Source organism: Ranitomeya variabilis, chromosome 7 (assembly GCF_051348905.1).
Source record: "Ranitomeya variabilis isolate aRanVar5 chromosome 7, aRanVar5.hap1, whole genome shotgun sequence".
In the NCBI taxonomy this organism is placed as follows: Eukaryota; Metazoa; Chordata; class Amphibia; order Anura; family Dendrobatidae; genus Ranitomeya; species Ranitomeya variabilis.
Genome location: NC_135238.1, coordinates 25,061,719 through 25,076,892, shown reverse-complemented (window position 1 = coordinate 25,076,892; position 15,174 = coordinate 25,061,719). Strand labels below are relative to the sequence as shown.

Below are 15,174 nucleotides of genomic sequence, written 5' to 3'. Positions count from 1 at the left end.
CATCACAGAGGCTAGCCACCTCGGTGACACAACTCTCCCACCAAGGACTTTACCACCTGCTTCTTTACACCCTTTAATAGTTGTGTGTGTTGCTGCAGCCCCTTATTAGAATATTCTGTGTCCTGGATGGCAGGTTTTATATAAATGTCCTAATATTTGAGGTGGCTCACAGTAAGGAGAGTGCGGTATAGAAGGAGCTCTGTTATGTCTCCACAGGAAGCCTCCTACAGCCCGGAGATTGACACGTTGCCACCACGGAGCGGAGTGGAGACTTTACTCCTCACCATCTGGCTGTCCAGCTGCGGGCAGCTTCTCATGCCAGGGCAGCACATCAGCCGCTCCGCCGCACTACCAATGGCCAACGCTTACAACGCTCTGCTCGTCTGGCTTCTCTCTCTGGTAAGAAAGATAAGTGCTCCCTCCTGCTCCAGGCCAATGTCCAGCATCATCTAGTCATGGTGTCCTCTGTCACTGTAGGTTGCCCCTTTAAACCCCCAGTACAAGGGCGATGCCCCCTTCCAGGTGCTGGGACTTCAACAGATGTGGCGGGAGGAAGGATTGGCATTGTATGTCTGTGTCTCACCACAAGACGTTCCGGCCCGCAAAAGTATCTGGACGCTAAAGCACAAGGTAGGAGGATTATTGGGGGGCAGGGTCACAATCGGTTTTCACTTTTTTCCCTGTCAGTTCCCATGAAATGTTGATTCTTGCTATTTTGCGCGGTGCCGTTCCTCTATTATTCCTCCTTGTATAAATCGACTGCTGGCCGTTACCCTACTTGCTGCTGTCATATCATTTCTGCAATATTATGTCATAATGTACTTGTATTACCCATAACATTCACGTTCAGGAGCTTTGTGCTGTTCCGTTCCTCTGTTATTCCCCCTGAAAATGGCAATTCAAATTGACAACGGGGCGTTCCCAGGAGGATGCTGTGACGTGGGATTTATGGTTTTGCCTCGCAGCCACAGACACAGGGCTTACGTGGGACTTCAAGTTTCTACCAGCACGTGTCCACGTTCCTGTCGCACCACACCCTGCAGAGCGTCAGCAGCTGGAAGGAGGGCGTCATACAGCAGCTGCAGGGGCGGCTGTTCCCGCTACACCTGGAGGTCCCCGCCATGAGGCTAAGCAGCATAGTCATGCTAAACCCCGACCCACAGGTAACAAAGACCACCCTCGGATGATGGTGTATAAGTAGATATATATATATATATAGATGTTTCCCACTCTTCTTGAAACCTGAAGGAAATCGTAAAGAAATAATAAATATTTTTTTTATTGGTCCCCCTAGGGCACCTGGATCTGTGAGCACTTGGATCACTTCTACAATACACTGCAATTAAATTAGCAATATATGTACAGACGTGGCAGACATGTTGGGCTTCATTAGGCCCCCGGCTACCATGACAATGCCATTGGCACCCTACAATCATGTTGTTGAGGGCAGGGAAGTGAATGGACATCTTTCCTCATTTCCAACCTCTTAACTGTCATGATTGGCAGCAGCATCTAAGAGGTTAAACTGCTGCTTGCTCCTTGCACATAAATGACTCTGGCTATATAACACAGCTCCTTATCCCGCTCCATACTTGCATACGTCCGCCATACAAAAGCACCGCGGTTTGAGAATTTCATTACAGCCCCCCTAACATCATGGGACCCCGGCTCTTGCCCACTTACAGCCCTGCGCATAGACCTAGAGATAAATGATCTAATTCTGCCTGCCACTAGGGGGAGCCGTGGTTATATTATTGAGTAGGTGAGCTCCCCCTAGTGGTGACTGACTGGTTGTGCAGATTCTAAATGCCAGAATATTATTAGTTTTTACTGTTTTGTCATATTCCAATGATATATGACCGGGACGCTGGTTTTCTGTTCACATTGTCGCCCCTTGTCAGGCAGTGGAGAAGGTTTTCTGTTCCCCCTGCGGATTCTTCTGGCAGACGATGGACACTGAGGAGAAGCTGAGTCCTCTGGCCCCGGATTTCTTCGAGGATGGTGAAATGGAGGTGGGAATTTGTCTTCCAACCAGTTATGTAAATCCCAGACCTGCTGTTCTGGACCTCGGAGAAGTTGGCTGACAACTCCCCTTTTTCCTGGCTCCTATTACTAGTTGTCACTCAACTTTCTAAGAAGCAAATGAAGTCGATTGTCGCATTGAGTCTTCCTGGACTCACTTTGGTCTTTCCTTTTTCGTTAGGTGGTTACAGTCAAAATGTATGATACCCTCTTACAAGATTCTCTGGCTTTCCACCATGCTTTACACCTCATCCTCACCGCAGGGCTGGACGTATGTGGAATAAGACTGCTGTACCCACAATCCTCTGCTCTGTGTCCCAAAATATGTAAGTATGAGTCTATAATATATATATATATATATATATATATATATATATATATATATATATATATATATACCTATCCTACATAGATCCTCCTAATATTGTGGGGGTCTTGTGCTCCAGCTCTGACCCATCGTGGCCGGATCACTGGATCCCGTGGTCCTGAGCGTTGCTCGCTGCCGCCTCATTGGATCAGACTTGTGCTTCCGGATCAGTCAGATTCAGATCTGGAGAATTTGGAAAGAAGTCTATTATCCTGCTGTTAGGGATCCCCACTGCCATGACGGGGTGCTTGGTCTGTACAATGTTAGGCAGGTGTCACATAATGGCAGGACACAAGGGTCCCAGCAGGACATTGCCCATCACTCGGCCTCCGCCATCTTGTCTCCTTCCCATAGTGCATCTTGGTCCCATCTCTTTACAGGTAAGTGACGCACACACATCGGCCGTCCACATGATGGAAGTAGAAGGCGCTGCCTCTGATGAATCCGTATCATTACTGCTGGTCCAGGTCTGATGCTCGTGTGCCCGGTGTAGGTGGTGGACAGGGGTCATCATGGGCGCATTTAAGGCTTCATATACAGCAAGCTGCTCTGCGCCTCTCTAACATCCCGCAGTAACAGGTTTATCAGTTTCTGTATGTGAAGATCTCCTGTGTATTTAGACCAGACAGACTAACCCTCACTGCAAAGATCGGTGATCATGATATTGTTGTCAGTTTTACTGGGCATCCTCCTTTGGACCACTTTTAGTAGGTACTAAGACTTGCCATATACCGAGAATACCCTCCAGAACCAGCCGTATACCAGGAACAACCCAAAAGACCTGCTGTATACCAGAAAAACCCCACAAGACCTGCCGTATACAGGGAAGACCCCACAAGATCCGGCGTATACCGGGAAGACCCCACAAGATCCGGCATATACCGTGAAGACCCCATAAGATCCGGCGTATACCGGGAAGACCCCACAAGATCCGGCGTATACCGGGAACACCCCAAAGGACCTGCCATATACCGAGAACACCCTCCAGAACCAGCCGTATGCCGGGAACACCCCACAAGACCTGCCGTATACTGGGAACCCCCCACAAGACCTGCCGTATACCAGGAACACCCTACAAGACCTGCCGTATACTGGGGACACCCTACAAGACCTGCTGTATACTGGGGACACCCTACAAGACCCGCCGTATACCAGGAACACCCCACAAGACCTGCCGTATACTGGGGACACCCTACAAGACCTGCTGTATACTGGGGACACCCTACAAGACCCGCCGTATACCAGGAACACCCCACAAGACCTGCCGTATACTGGGGACACCCTACAAGACCCGCCGTATACCAGGAACACCCTACAAGACCCGCCGTATACTGGGGACACCCCACAAGACCTGCCGTATACTGGGAACACCCCACAAGACCTGCCGTATACTGGGGACACCCTACAAGACCTGCCGTATACTGAGGACACCCCACAAGACCCGCCGTATACTGGGGACACCATACAAGACCTGCGTTATACAGGATACACCCCATGAGATCTGCCATTTTGAAGGTAGCTCAGACGCTTACCCATCACAATTTGGCCCTGGTCTCAGTCACTCACATCCGTACACTTTTCTGTTTTCCCACCTTCCAGCACATCACGGATACCTGACCGGTCACTTGCTGATAATATCTCCCCCCTGATCGGCGCCGTTGTCACCAGATTATCTTGTCATTCATTGCCGCTGTCAGTGGCGATGGCCGCTCAGTCCATATTTTCAGTCTGTATCTATGTGTATGTATATGTGTGTAGGTATGTATATATATATATATATATATATATATATATATATATATATATATATATCTCTATAACACGACAATTGAATGTACGTTCGCCCTTTTCTTTCCAGACGTCGTCCCTTTTTCCTACGCCAGACGAGATGGCGAGATCTGCCCAGTCCTGGTGCTGGCACTTCGTGGCTTCCGTGCATTGAAGATTTGGGAGGACATATCCGGCCCCTGTGACCCGCAGCTCGCCCGTCAGACAGACCCGGACTCACTGAGCGCTCTCTACGGTCTCACAAAGGAGTCTCCCCTCCTGCATTATTCCCGCACGTCCGGCAATGTGATGCGGGACCTCTGCCTTTGGTTCGGGGGTAGAATCCCCGGTAATGGTGTCCTCAATACTAGACCTTCGTACTCGTCAGGAAGGAGCGTCCCACCCAGGTAATGAGGCTTCGTTGTATCTTATTATGTTATTTATTATTATTTGATTTTTATTTATTTTTTTAGCTCTTGGAGCCCGACCGAAATGCAATGCCGCCCTCCTGCTCTGCTGACAGCGACTACGAGGGGTAAGTCAGACAGGGCCCGGTATGGATATACTACTGTGACACCTATTCTTACAGTGGGGGTCTCCAACCTGCGGCTCTGGAGCCTTTGCCTATGGCTGACTGTGTATGATGGGAGTTGTAGTTTTGTAACCACTGGAGTGGGAATGATAAAGCACAGGTATAACCTGAGACTGTCATGTTGGCCCCTACAGGTGATGTTTTTCTGGTGGTCTCTCCTGCGGTGCCTCCGTCCGCCTATGGGGATTTGATTGACACCTGCTGCCAGCGAGGATTTGCCGTTCATGGTATCCGACGCCTTCATCTCGCTGCTAAACGAGGAGCCATGCTGAACATGTCTGCTGCCCAGGTAGGATGTTTAGCGTCCCCTTGGTCTGGACGCTCATTTAGTCGACAGTGGTCTCTGATGACCCCCCTATATACATGCACGATCGACTTGGCTGAGGGTTCCTGTGTTCGTTAGGAGGTAATAAGCTGGTGACAGACACCGACCGCTGCTTATCTTCCATGAGAATTTAGCATGGGGGCATTTTGATGGCCTCCTTCCCTGAAAGTCCTCACCCCTGGTCTCTACTATGTCTATAACACACATAACCAACCTTAAAGGGTTGTCCAGTGGAGACAAGCATGTCCCTTTAAAGGGATAGTACACAGGATTGGTGATAACGTCGATTGTACGGGTCAATAAGTTAAGGGGAACCTTTATCCCCAGCAGGGCCCTTTGTTCCCGTTCCAAAAAAAGGACCATATCTCCATTCATTCTCTATGGGGCCAAGCTCCGCGCTGGGCAGCACCATAGAGAATGAACGGGTACGGGTCACCTATGTGCACCGCTGCGCGTAGGGGATAAAGCGGCCCTGTTCTGCGGATCGGTGCGGGCCCCGGCGGTCGCACATGGCAGCGCTTATAACAGCTTCCCTATACATATCATCTCTTTATTGCAGGTGGGTTTCTTCTGCCCCAATAAACCATCGTCCGCCCCAGAGGTGAAGCCGAGCGCTCCTGCGCCGCATCTCCACTGCTTACTGCTGCTCCTGAGGAAGGAGAACGCCGCACATCACACCGCCGCTCTGCTCCAAGGTGACGTCCCTATAGGGGTGCTAATCCAATATGCCCAGTCCTTCTTTCCCCCCGGTCACACCGAGATCGCCAGGTTTGGCCGACGTTAATCCAGTGTGAATGGCAACCTGTTTGCAGCAGCTATTTTTGCAAAAGTGACCACAGGCCTTGCAGTCATATATGGATTAAAGCTGTATTCCCATCTCCACGACCCTATCCCAATATGTAGTAGATGTAATAATACTCATATTAGCAAATACCTCCAATTAGAAATGCAGTATAGTTCTTCTGATTAACTTTGTCTCTTACCCCATGTGCAGGCATTGCAGTAGCTTAGGTATCCATGACTACAACCACTCATATAGTGACAGTTAGTTGTTAGTGGTTATAACCATGGATACCTAAGCTACTGCACATGAGGGAAGCGACATGGCGAACCAGAAGAACTATATCACATTTCTAATTGGAGGTATTTGCTAATATCATTATTATTACACCTACTACATATTGGGATAGGACCTTGGAAATGGGATAAATGTTATTTTTTGGATAACTCTTTAAAGAATTGACCAAAGGGAGTGTGACTACAGGAATTGTTTGTAGTCTGTTACCATGGAGATACATAATTCTACATAGGAGCTGTATACACCGAAGGACAGGTTTGTCTCTGGCCGCTTTTCGAGGTATTTCTATAAGGAAGCGGCCTATGGCGGATGTTGATTGATCACGTAACCCCCCTTTGTCTCCCAGGATTAATGAACAATCTGGCTGAGCAGGGTCTTCTGGGTGTCATCATCCGGACGAGTGAACTTCTGGTGGATCCCACCTTGTGCTTCCATGCGCTGCCTTTTACTGACCGTCTGCTACAAAGCCTGGGTAAGACGTGGTCAGGACACCGTGTACGGCCACAGTGTGGAGAGATGGGGAGGGAGAGGGGGGAGAGGCAGCTGCAGATTCCTTCTTTCTTTGTGCCTGTGAATCTACATAAGGGAGGGAGACTTCTGATTATCTCTGCGGGTGCAGGAAACTCCACCAAAGGAAGGGCAAATATAAATCCGGGGAAAGTGATCCGTGTAGCGCAGGTGGGACCCATTTCTGGTTACATATGAATGGGCCGGTCACTGCCTTCTACAAGGTCAGCACACTCTGCTCCCGCTGCTCTCATCGTTCTCACCACAGGCACAACCCGCATGTGTGTACACCTCCGTTTTGTGATTTTTGGCAGGCGGCACCTTGCACACTGTACCAGACTCCAGCACCGTATGGCACATGCAGTCCCAGCGACCTTGTAGTTTTGACCCCGAGGTGGAACAAGTGGTGGTCCTGACTATTAGCGGCAGGCAGGCCCTGCAGAAAGCCGGGCACGTCCTCCGTCAGATCCTTAGACCAAAGCCTAAAATGCAAGAGTCAGCGCCAGGTAAGAATAAGTGTCTACCGCAGCTCATGGGACATACATCCATACGTATCCACACAGATTTCTTGCTTGTGTCCTTACAGGGTACAATGGTTACATCTCTTCCTGCCATCTTGTAGGTTTTCTGATCCATAGAATAATCAATAGTCTGAGGGGTGATCATGTCATCGTCTTCTTCCCATCAAAATATATATATATATACTGTGTGCTATTCACAATCACGCCACTAGGTGGCAGCAGACACATTGTAATAAATAGGCTTATCCTCTTCTGTATCTGCTGATGGCAAATTCCGTAAATCCACCAGGGAGTGAATCACATGGAGTCCTGCAAGTGGCACGAAGGCAGATAATTGTATATCAAATAAGAAAAATTATTGTATTCATTGCCATAGCTTAAAGGGATATGGTACATATTGCAAGGATATGCCATCACTATATGATCGGTGGGCGTCCGATCTCCATGACTCCCTACCGACACTGAGAATGAAAGGACTCCAGCACCGATTTAGTACTGTGTACAATTCACTGCACAGCAGCTTTTTTTATCACTCGATTTGCCGGAAATTGCAGCCGGCCTCATTCACTTGAATGGGGCTGCAGTTTAATTCCCTGCGCAGCGGGCGGCCAGGTTGTCACCGGGCGACAGTATCACACCAGCATTGCATCCCCCTCCTTTTCAGAATTAGTGGGGGTCCAGGAGTCAGATCTCCACCGATTTAGAAGGTGGTGATGCATCCTATCATTACGGGAATACCCTTTAAACATGGCTACCGACAGGACTTTTATGACTGGCTCTGGATCATGGTATGATATATGACCGTACAGGTACGGATGTATAGGGACTTGTCCCCCGATAAAAATGATACCTTTTTTGTAAAAATCCGATGTGCCAGTCATGAGAAATCAAGTGTAGAAGCCATATGCAAATCATACAGAAAGAGCACTGGGGGCGTCTCAGGAAGCAGGATGACACGCCTCCAGTGCACTTCCTGTTGAATTTGCATATGGCTTCTACACTAGATTTCTCATGACTGGCACATCGGTTTTCTACAAAAAAGGTATCGTTTTTATCGGGGGATAATCGCCTATACAGCCGCGTCACAACTTCCATATGTAAAAACGTGCTGACTGGTTCTCTTTAAGTCAAAGCAATTTTTAGAACTGAATAGCAGATATCCCATCTCATGCTAGGTCTTCAGACAGTCAGAGAAGTAAGTACCCCCTTCCCCCCACTCTATCCCATAAGGCCATGGCACCCATGGTATAATGAATGTGAATGTGGATCACTCCTGCCCGCAACGCAAAAGTTGCAGAAAGTCGATCGCAGCAACTTGTGGTTTGCAATGCAACTAATGCGTGCAATGCGATTTTTGGCCGCATTCCGTGCATCGCCCCTAAAGTCGCCGTGTACCTCCAGCCTAAGAGTAATGAACCTTCCGGAAAACGGATGAAAATTAAAATATGAATACACAATGTGTAGATGTGCCCATCCCCCGGTGCGATCAGATCCTGCCCAGTCCTTATAAATACAGTTCTAACCTCAGCCATCGCTTCCAAACAGCCAAAAAAATGTCCTTCCCATCACCGATGTCCTTGCCAGACGGACACAAGTCATTTGTCATCTCCGCCGCTCTCCAGCATTAATGTATCTGACAGATGTAATCTGCAGCGTGACGGTCCGGTGTCTGCAGCACGTTTACTGACCCTGCGCACACCGTGCGTCTACGGGAACCAGCAGCGCTAAGAACCGGACCCTAATATATTGTTCCAGTGCGTCATCTACTGAGTAAATTCCATGAAAAGGGCATGCCAGAGAACATAAGTATGTAGCAGAGCTGAATGTCAGATGTAGCAGAGCTGAGCATGTCAGATGTGGCAGAGCTGAACATGTCAGATGTGGCAGAGCTGAACATGTCAGATGTGGCAGAGCTGACCATGTCAGATGTAGCAGAGCTGACCATGTCAGATGTAGCAGAGCTGACCATGTCAGATGTGGCAGAGCTGACCATGTCAGATGTGGCAGAGCTGACCATGTCAGATGTGGCAGAGCTGAACATGTCAGATGTGGCAGAGCTGAACATGTCGGATGTGGCAGAGCTGAACATGTCGGATGTGGCAGAGCTGAACATGTCGGATGTGGCAGAGCTGACCATGTCAGATGTGGCAGAGCTGAGCATGTCAGATGTAGCAGAGCTGAACATGTCAGATGTAGCAGAGCTGAACATGTCAGATGCGGCAGAGCTGAACATGTCAGATGCGGCAGAGCTGAACATGTCAGATGCGGCAGAGCTGAACATGTCAGATGCGGCAGAGCTGAACATGTCAGATGTGGCAGAGCTGAACATGTCAGATGTGGCAGAGCTGACCATGTCAGATGTGGCAGAGCTGACCATGTCAGATGTGGCAGAGCTGACCATGTCAGATGTGGCAGAGCTGACCATGTCAGATGTGGCAGAGCTGACCATGTCAGATGTGGCAGAGCTGAACATGTCAGATGTGGCAGAGCTGACCATGTCAGATGTGGCAGAGCTGAACATGTCGGATGTGGCAGAGCTGAACATGTCAGATGTGGCAGAGCTGAACATGTCAGATGTGGCAGAGCTGAACATGTCGGATGTGGCAGAGCTGAACATGTCGGATGTGGCAGAGCTGAACATGTCGGATGTGGCAGAGCTGAACATGTCAGATGTAGCAGAGCTCATCTCCTAGCTGTCCTCCTGTATTATCTAACCTTGCCTTAGTTATCGCAATACACAATAAAAGTAATTAACGCTGAGCTCTGATAAACCTTAGGGTAAAGCCCAGAGAAGCAGCCGAGTCACGCTGTCGTGTGGTTGCAATATGGCCTAAAATCGCAGTGGCCGAGAGCATGAGATAAACATACAGTAACTTACCTAACATTCACCCACTTGTGATGTCACAGTAGCACGTCTGAGTGATACCCACTTGTGATGTCACAGCAGCACGTCTGAGTGATACCCACTTGTGATGTCACAGCAGCACGTCTGAGTGATACCCACTTGTGATGTCACAGCAGTATGTCTGAGTGATACCCACTTGTGATGTCACAGCAGTATGTCTGAGTGATACCCACTTGTGATGTCACAGAAGCATGTCTGAGTGATACCTACTTGTGATGTCACAGTAGCACGTCTGAGTGATACCCACTTGTGATGTCACAGCAGCACGTCTGAGTGATACCCACTTGTGATGTCACAGTAGCACGTCTGAGTGATACCCACTTGTGATGTCACAGCAGCACGTCTGAGTGATACCCACTTGTGATGTCACAGCAGTATGTCTGAGTGATACACTTGTGATGTCACAGCAGCATGTCTGAGTGATACCCACTTGTGATGTCACAGTAGCACGTCTGAGTGATACCCACTTGTGATGTCACAGTAGCACGTCTGAGTAATACCCAACTGTGATGTCACAGCAGCATGTCTGAGTGATACCCACTTGTGATGTCACAGCAGTATGTCTGAGTGATACCCACTTGTGATGTCACAGTAGCACGTCTGAGTGATACCCACTTGTGATGTCACAGCAGCACGTCTGAGTGATACCCACTTGTGATGTCACAGTAGCACGTCTGAGTGATACCCACTTGTGATGTCACAGCAGCACGTCTGAGTGATACCCACTTGTGATGTCACAGCAGTATGTCTGAGTGATACACTTGTGATGTCACAGCAGCATGTCTGAGTGATACCCACTTGTGATGTCACAGTAGCACGTCTGAGTGATACCCACTTGTGATGTCACAGTAGCACGTCTGAGTAATACCCAACTGTGATGTCACAGCAGCATGTCTGAGTGATACCCACTTGTGATGTCACAGCAGTATGTCTGAGTGATACCCAGTTGTGATGTCACAGCAGTACGTCTGAGTGATACCCACTTGTGATGTCACAGCAGCATGTCTCAGTAATACCCACTTGTGATGTCACAGCAGCACGTCTGAGTGATACCCACTTGTGATGTCACAGCAGTATGTCTGAGTGATACCCACTTGTGATGTCACAGTAGCACGTCTGAGTGATACCCAGTTGTGATGTCACAGCAGTACGTCTGAGTGATACCCAGTTGTGATGTCACAGAAGCACGTCTGAGTGATACCCACTTGTGATGTCACAGCAGCATGTCTGAGTGATACCCACTTGTGATGTCACAGTAGCACGTCTGAGTGATACCCAGTTGTGATGTCACAGCAGTACGTCTGAGTGATACCCAGTTGTGATGTCACAGAAGCACGTCTGAGTGATACCCACTTGTGATGTCACAGCAGCACGTCTGAGTGATACCCACTTGTGATGTCACAGCAGTATGTCTGAGTGATACCCACTTGTGATGTCACAGCAGCACGTCTGAGTGATACCCAGTTGTGATGTCACAGCAGTATGTCTGAGTAATATCCACTTGTGATGTCACAGCAGCACGTCTGAGTGATACCCACTTGTGATGTCACAGCAGCACGTCTGAGTGATACCCACTTGTGATGTCACAGCAGTATGTCTGAGTGATACCCACTTGTGATGTCACAGCAGCACGTCTGAGTGATACCCAGTTGTGATGTCACAGCAGCACGTCTGAGTGATACCCAGTTGTGATGTCACAGCAGCATGTCTGAGTGATACCCACTTGTGATGTCACAGCAGCACGTCTGAGTGATACCCACTTGTGATGTCACAGCAGCACGTCTCAGTGATACCCACTTGTGATGTCACAGCAGCACGTCTCAGTAATACCCACTTGTGATGTCACAGCAGCACGTCTGAGTGATACCCACTTGTGATGTCACAGCAGCACGTCTGAGTGATACCCACTTGTGTACCCTTCTGTAATTTCACCCCATCTCACCGCAGAGACACAAACTTGTGATATCACAGCAGCTCACAGAGATTTGATGTCCCTGCAGTCACATCTCAGCGGCATTTTGCTCTCTATGTGGCGGGACTATTCCTTTAATATGTATTATGGAAAGAGACAGCGGTGCCCGTGGGTCTCCTGTCTGTGCCGCGGTGCGATTCTCTGTAGATCTTTACAGACCGTCCCCGGGAGCACCTGTGTCCTGCAAAGAGCCGGCACCACTTCACCACTTCGCTGCTTCCAAACATAAGTGGGCTCCTCCGTGTCCCAGCAGGGATGACTCAACAGTGCGACAATATGGAGTCAGCCCCCCGGGACCAGGGATCACATAGAAGCAGAGCTCAGCTTTTGTGCTGGGAGATTTCTGCAGACATAGACACGTCTGGCCGGAGTGCAGACGCTCCTGACATCACGGTGCCGGGCAGCAGCAGCTGCAGTAGCGCCCGGCATACACCGATACCCCGCTGCCGCTCTACTAGTTCCTGACATCATTCCCTTTTTCCCGCCACTCTCAGGATTTTAGAGGGTTTTTCTTTAGGCCACAAATGCAAGTTTTCTAATATCTATCCATGAAGTTTACGTAAAATTTCTATTTGCACATGCTCAAAAGAAAGCATCTCACTTTACAGCCTGCAGTAAAGGTTATAGCCCCATTATAATTAGCAGGTAGACATAGAGCAGAGTGAGAGGATGGGGGTCTTGGAAGGGTTGGGGACATCCGAGTGAGGGGCGCAGTCATCTGTGTATCTGGTAATGATGCCACAATGAAGGGGCATGGCTATCTAGGTGTTCTTCAGGAAGGGGGTGTCGTTATCTGAAGAATGCTGATGTCACTTAGGAGGCGGAGCTGTCTAAAGTAGGCTGATGATGTCACTTAGGAGGCGGAGCTGTCTGAAGTAGCCTGATGTCACTTAGGAGGCGGAGCTGTCTGAAGTAGGTTGATGATGTCACTTAGGAGGCGGAGCTGTCTGAAGTAGCCTGATGTCACTTAGGAGGCGGAGCTGTCTGAAGTAGCCTGATGTCACTTAGGAGGTGGAGCTGTCTGAAGTAGCCTGATGTCACTTAGGAGGCGGAGCTGTCTGAAGTAGCCTGATGTCACTTAGGAGGTGGCGCTGTCTGAAGTAGCCTGTCACTTAGGAGGCGGAGCTGTCTGAAGTAGGTTGATGATGTCACTTAGGAGGCGGAGCTGTCTGAAGTAGCCTGATGATGTCACTTAGGAGGCGGAGCTGTCTGAAGTGGGCTGATGATGTCACTTAGGAGGTGGCGCTGTCTGAAGGAAGTAGCCTGATGTCACTTAGGAGGCGGAGCTGTCTGAAGTAGGTTGATTATGTCACTTAGGAGGCGGAGCTGTCTGAAGTGGTCTGATGTCACTTAGGAGGTGGAGATGTCTGAAGTGGGCTGATGATGTCATTTAGGAGGCGTAGGGTTATCAGTGGAAACCTGGTGATGTCATTGGGTGAGGGGCGGTGATGTCATGGAGTGTTGAGCAGGGTTATCAGGGGGAGCTGGTGATGTCATTGGGTGAGGGGCGGTGATGTCACGGAGTGTAGAGCAGGGTTATCAGGGGGGAGCTGGTGATGTCATTGGGTGAGGGGCGGTGATGTCACGGAGTGTAGAGCAGGGTTATCAGGGGGGAGCTGGTGATGTCATTGGGTGAGGGGCGGTGATGTCACGGAGTGTTGAGCAGGGTTATCAGGGGGAGCTGGTGATGTCATTGGGTGAGGGGCGGTGATGTCACGGAGTGTTGAGCAGGGTTATCAGGGGGAGCTGGTGATGTCATTGGGTGAGGGGCGGTGATGTCACGGAGTGTTGAGCAGGGTTATCAGGGGGAGCTGGTGATGTCATTGGGTGAGGGGCGGTGATGTCACGGACTGTTGAGCAGGGTTATCGGGGGAGCTGGTGATGTCATTGGGTGAGGGGCGGTGATGTCACGGAGTGTAGAGCAGGGTTATCAGGGGGGAGCTGGTGATGTCATTGGGTGAGGGGCGGTGATGTCACGGACTGTTGAGCAGGGTTATCAGGGGGGAGCTGGTGATGTCATTGGGTGAGGGGCGGTGATGTCACGGAGTGTTGAGCAGGGTTATCAGGGGGAGCTGGTGATGTCATTGGTTGAGGGGCGGTGATGTCACGGAGTGTTGAGCAGGGTTATCAGGGGGAGCTGGTGATGTCATTGGTTGAGGGGCGGTGATGTCACGGAGTGTTGAGCAGGGTTATCAGGGGGAGCTGGTGATGTCATTGGGTGAGGGGCGGTGATGTCACGGAGTGTTGAGCAGGGTTATCAGGGGGAGCTGGTGATGTCATTGGTTGAGGGGCGGTGATGTCATGGAGTGTTGAGCAGGGTTATCGGGGGAGCTGGTGATGTCATTGGGTGAGGGGCAGTGATGTCACGGAGTGTTGAGCAGGGTTATCAGGGGGAGCTGGTGATGTCATTGGGTGAGGGGCGGTGATGTCACGGAGTGTAGAGCAGGGTTATCAGGGGGAGCTGGTGATGTCATTGGGTGAGGGGCAGTGATGTTACGGAGTGTTGAGCAGGGTTATCAGGGGGGAGCTGGTGATGTCATTGGGTGAGGGGCGGTGATGTCGTGGAGTGTTAAGCAGGGTTATCAGGAGGAGCTGGTGATGTCATTGGGTGAGGGGTGGTGATGTCACGGAGTGTTGAGCAGGGTTATCAGTGGAAACCTGGTGATGTCATTGGTTGAGGGGCGGTGATGTCACGGAGTGTTGAGCAGGGTTATCGGGGGAGCTGGTGATGTCATTGGGTGAGGGGCGGTGATGTCACGGAGTGTTGAGCAGGGTTATCAGGAGGAGCTGGTGATGTCATTGGGTGAGGGGCAGTGATGTCACGGAGTGTAGAGCAGGGTTATCAGGGGGAGCTGGTGATGTCATTGGGTGAGGGGCAGTGATATCACGGAGTGTTGAGCAGGGTTATCGGGGGGATCTGGTGATGTCATTGGGTGAAGGGCAGTGATGTCACGGAGTGTAGAGCAGGGTTATCAGGGGGAGCTGGTAATGTCATTGGGTGAGGGGCAGTGATGTCACGGAGTGTAGAGCAGGGTTATCAGGGGGGAGCTGGTGATGTCATTGGGTGAGGGGCGGTGATGTCACGGAGTGTAGAGCAGGGTTATCAGGGGGAGCTGGT

The 15,174-nt window shown here is 50.1% G+C and overlaps 1 protein-coding gene across 1 annotated transcript in view; it reads left to right on the top strand.

Annotated features, from left to right (window-relative positions):
• The window catches only part of LOC143785594 (dynein axonemal assembly factor 8-like), a 58,627-nt gene that overhangs the window by 14,661 nt on the left and 28,792 nt on the right, over positions 1-15,174 (top strand). Inside the window, exons 10-20 of the mRNA XM_077274582.1 lie at positions 217-399; positions 478-630; positions 966-1,163; positions 1,902-2,012; positions 2,204-2,348; positions 4,248-4,563; positions 4,630-4,691; positions 4,883-5,037; positions 5,633-5,768; positions 6,498-6,623; positions 6,973-7,164. Of these exons, the coding sequence (XP_077130697.1) occupies positions 217-399; positions 478-630; positions 966-1,163; positions 1,902-2,012; positions 2,204-2,348; positions 4,248-4,563; positions 4,630-4,691; positions 4,883-5,037; positions 5,633-5,768; positions 6,498-6,623; positions 6,973-7,164 (1,777 nt within the window). The remainder of the gene's footprint in view (positions 1-216; positions 400-477; positions 631-965; positions 1,164-1,901; positions 2,013-2,203; positions 2,349-4,247; positions 4,564-4,629; positions 4,692-4,882; positions 5,038-5,632; positions 5,769-6,497; positions 6,624-6,972; positions 7,165-15,174) is intronic.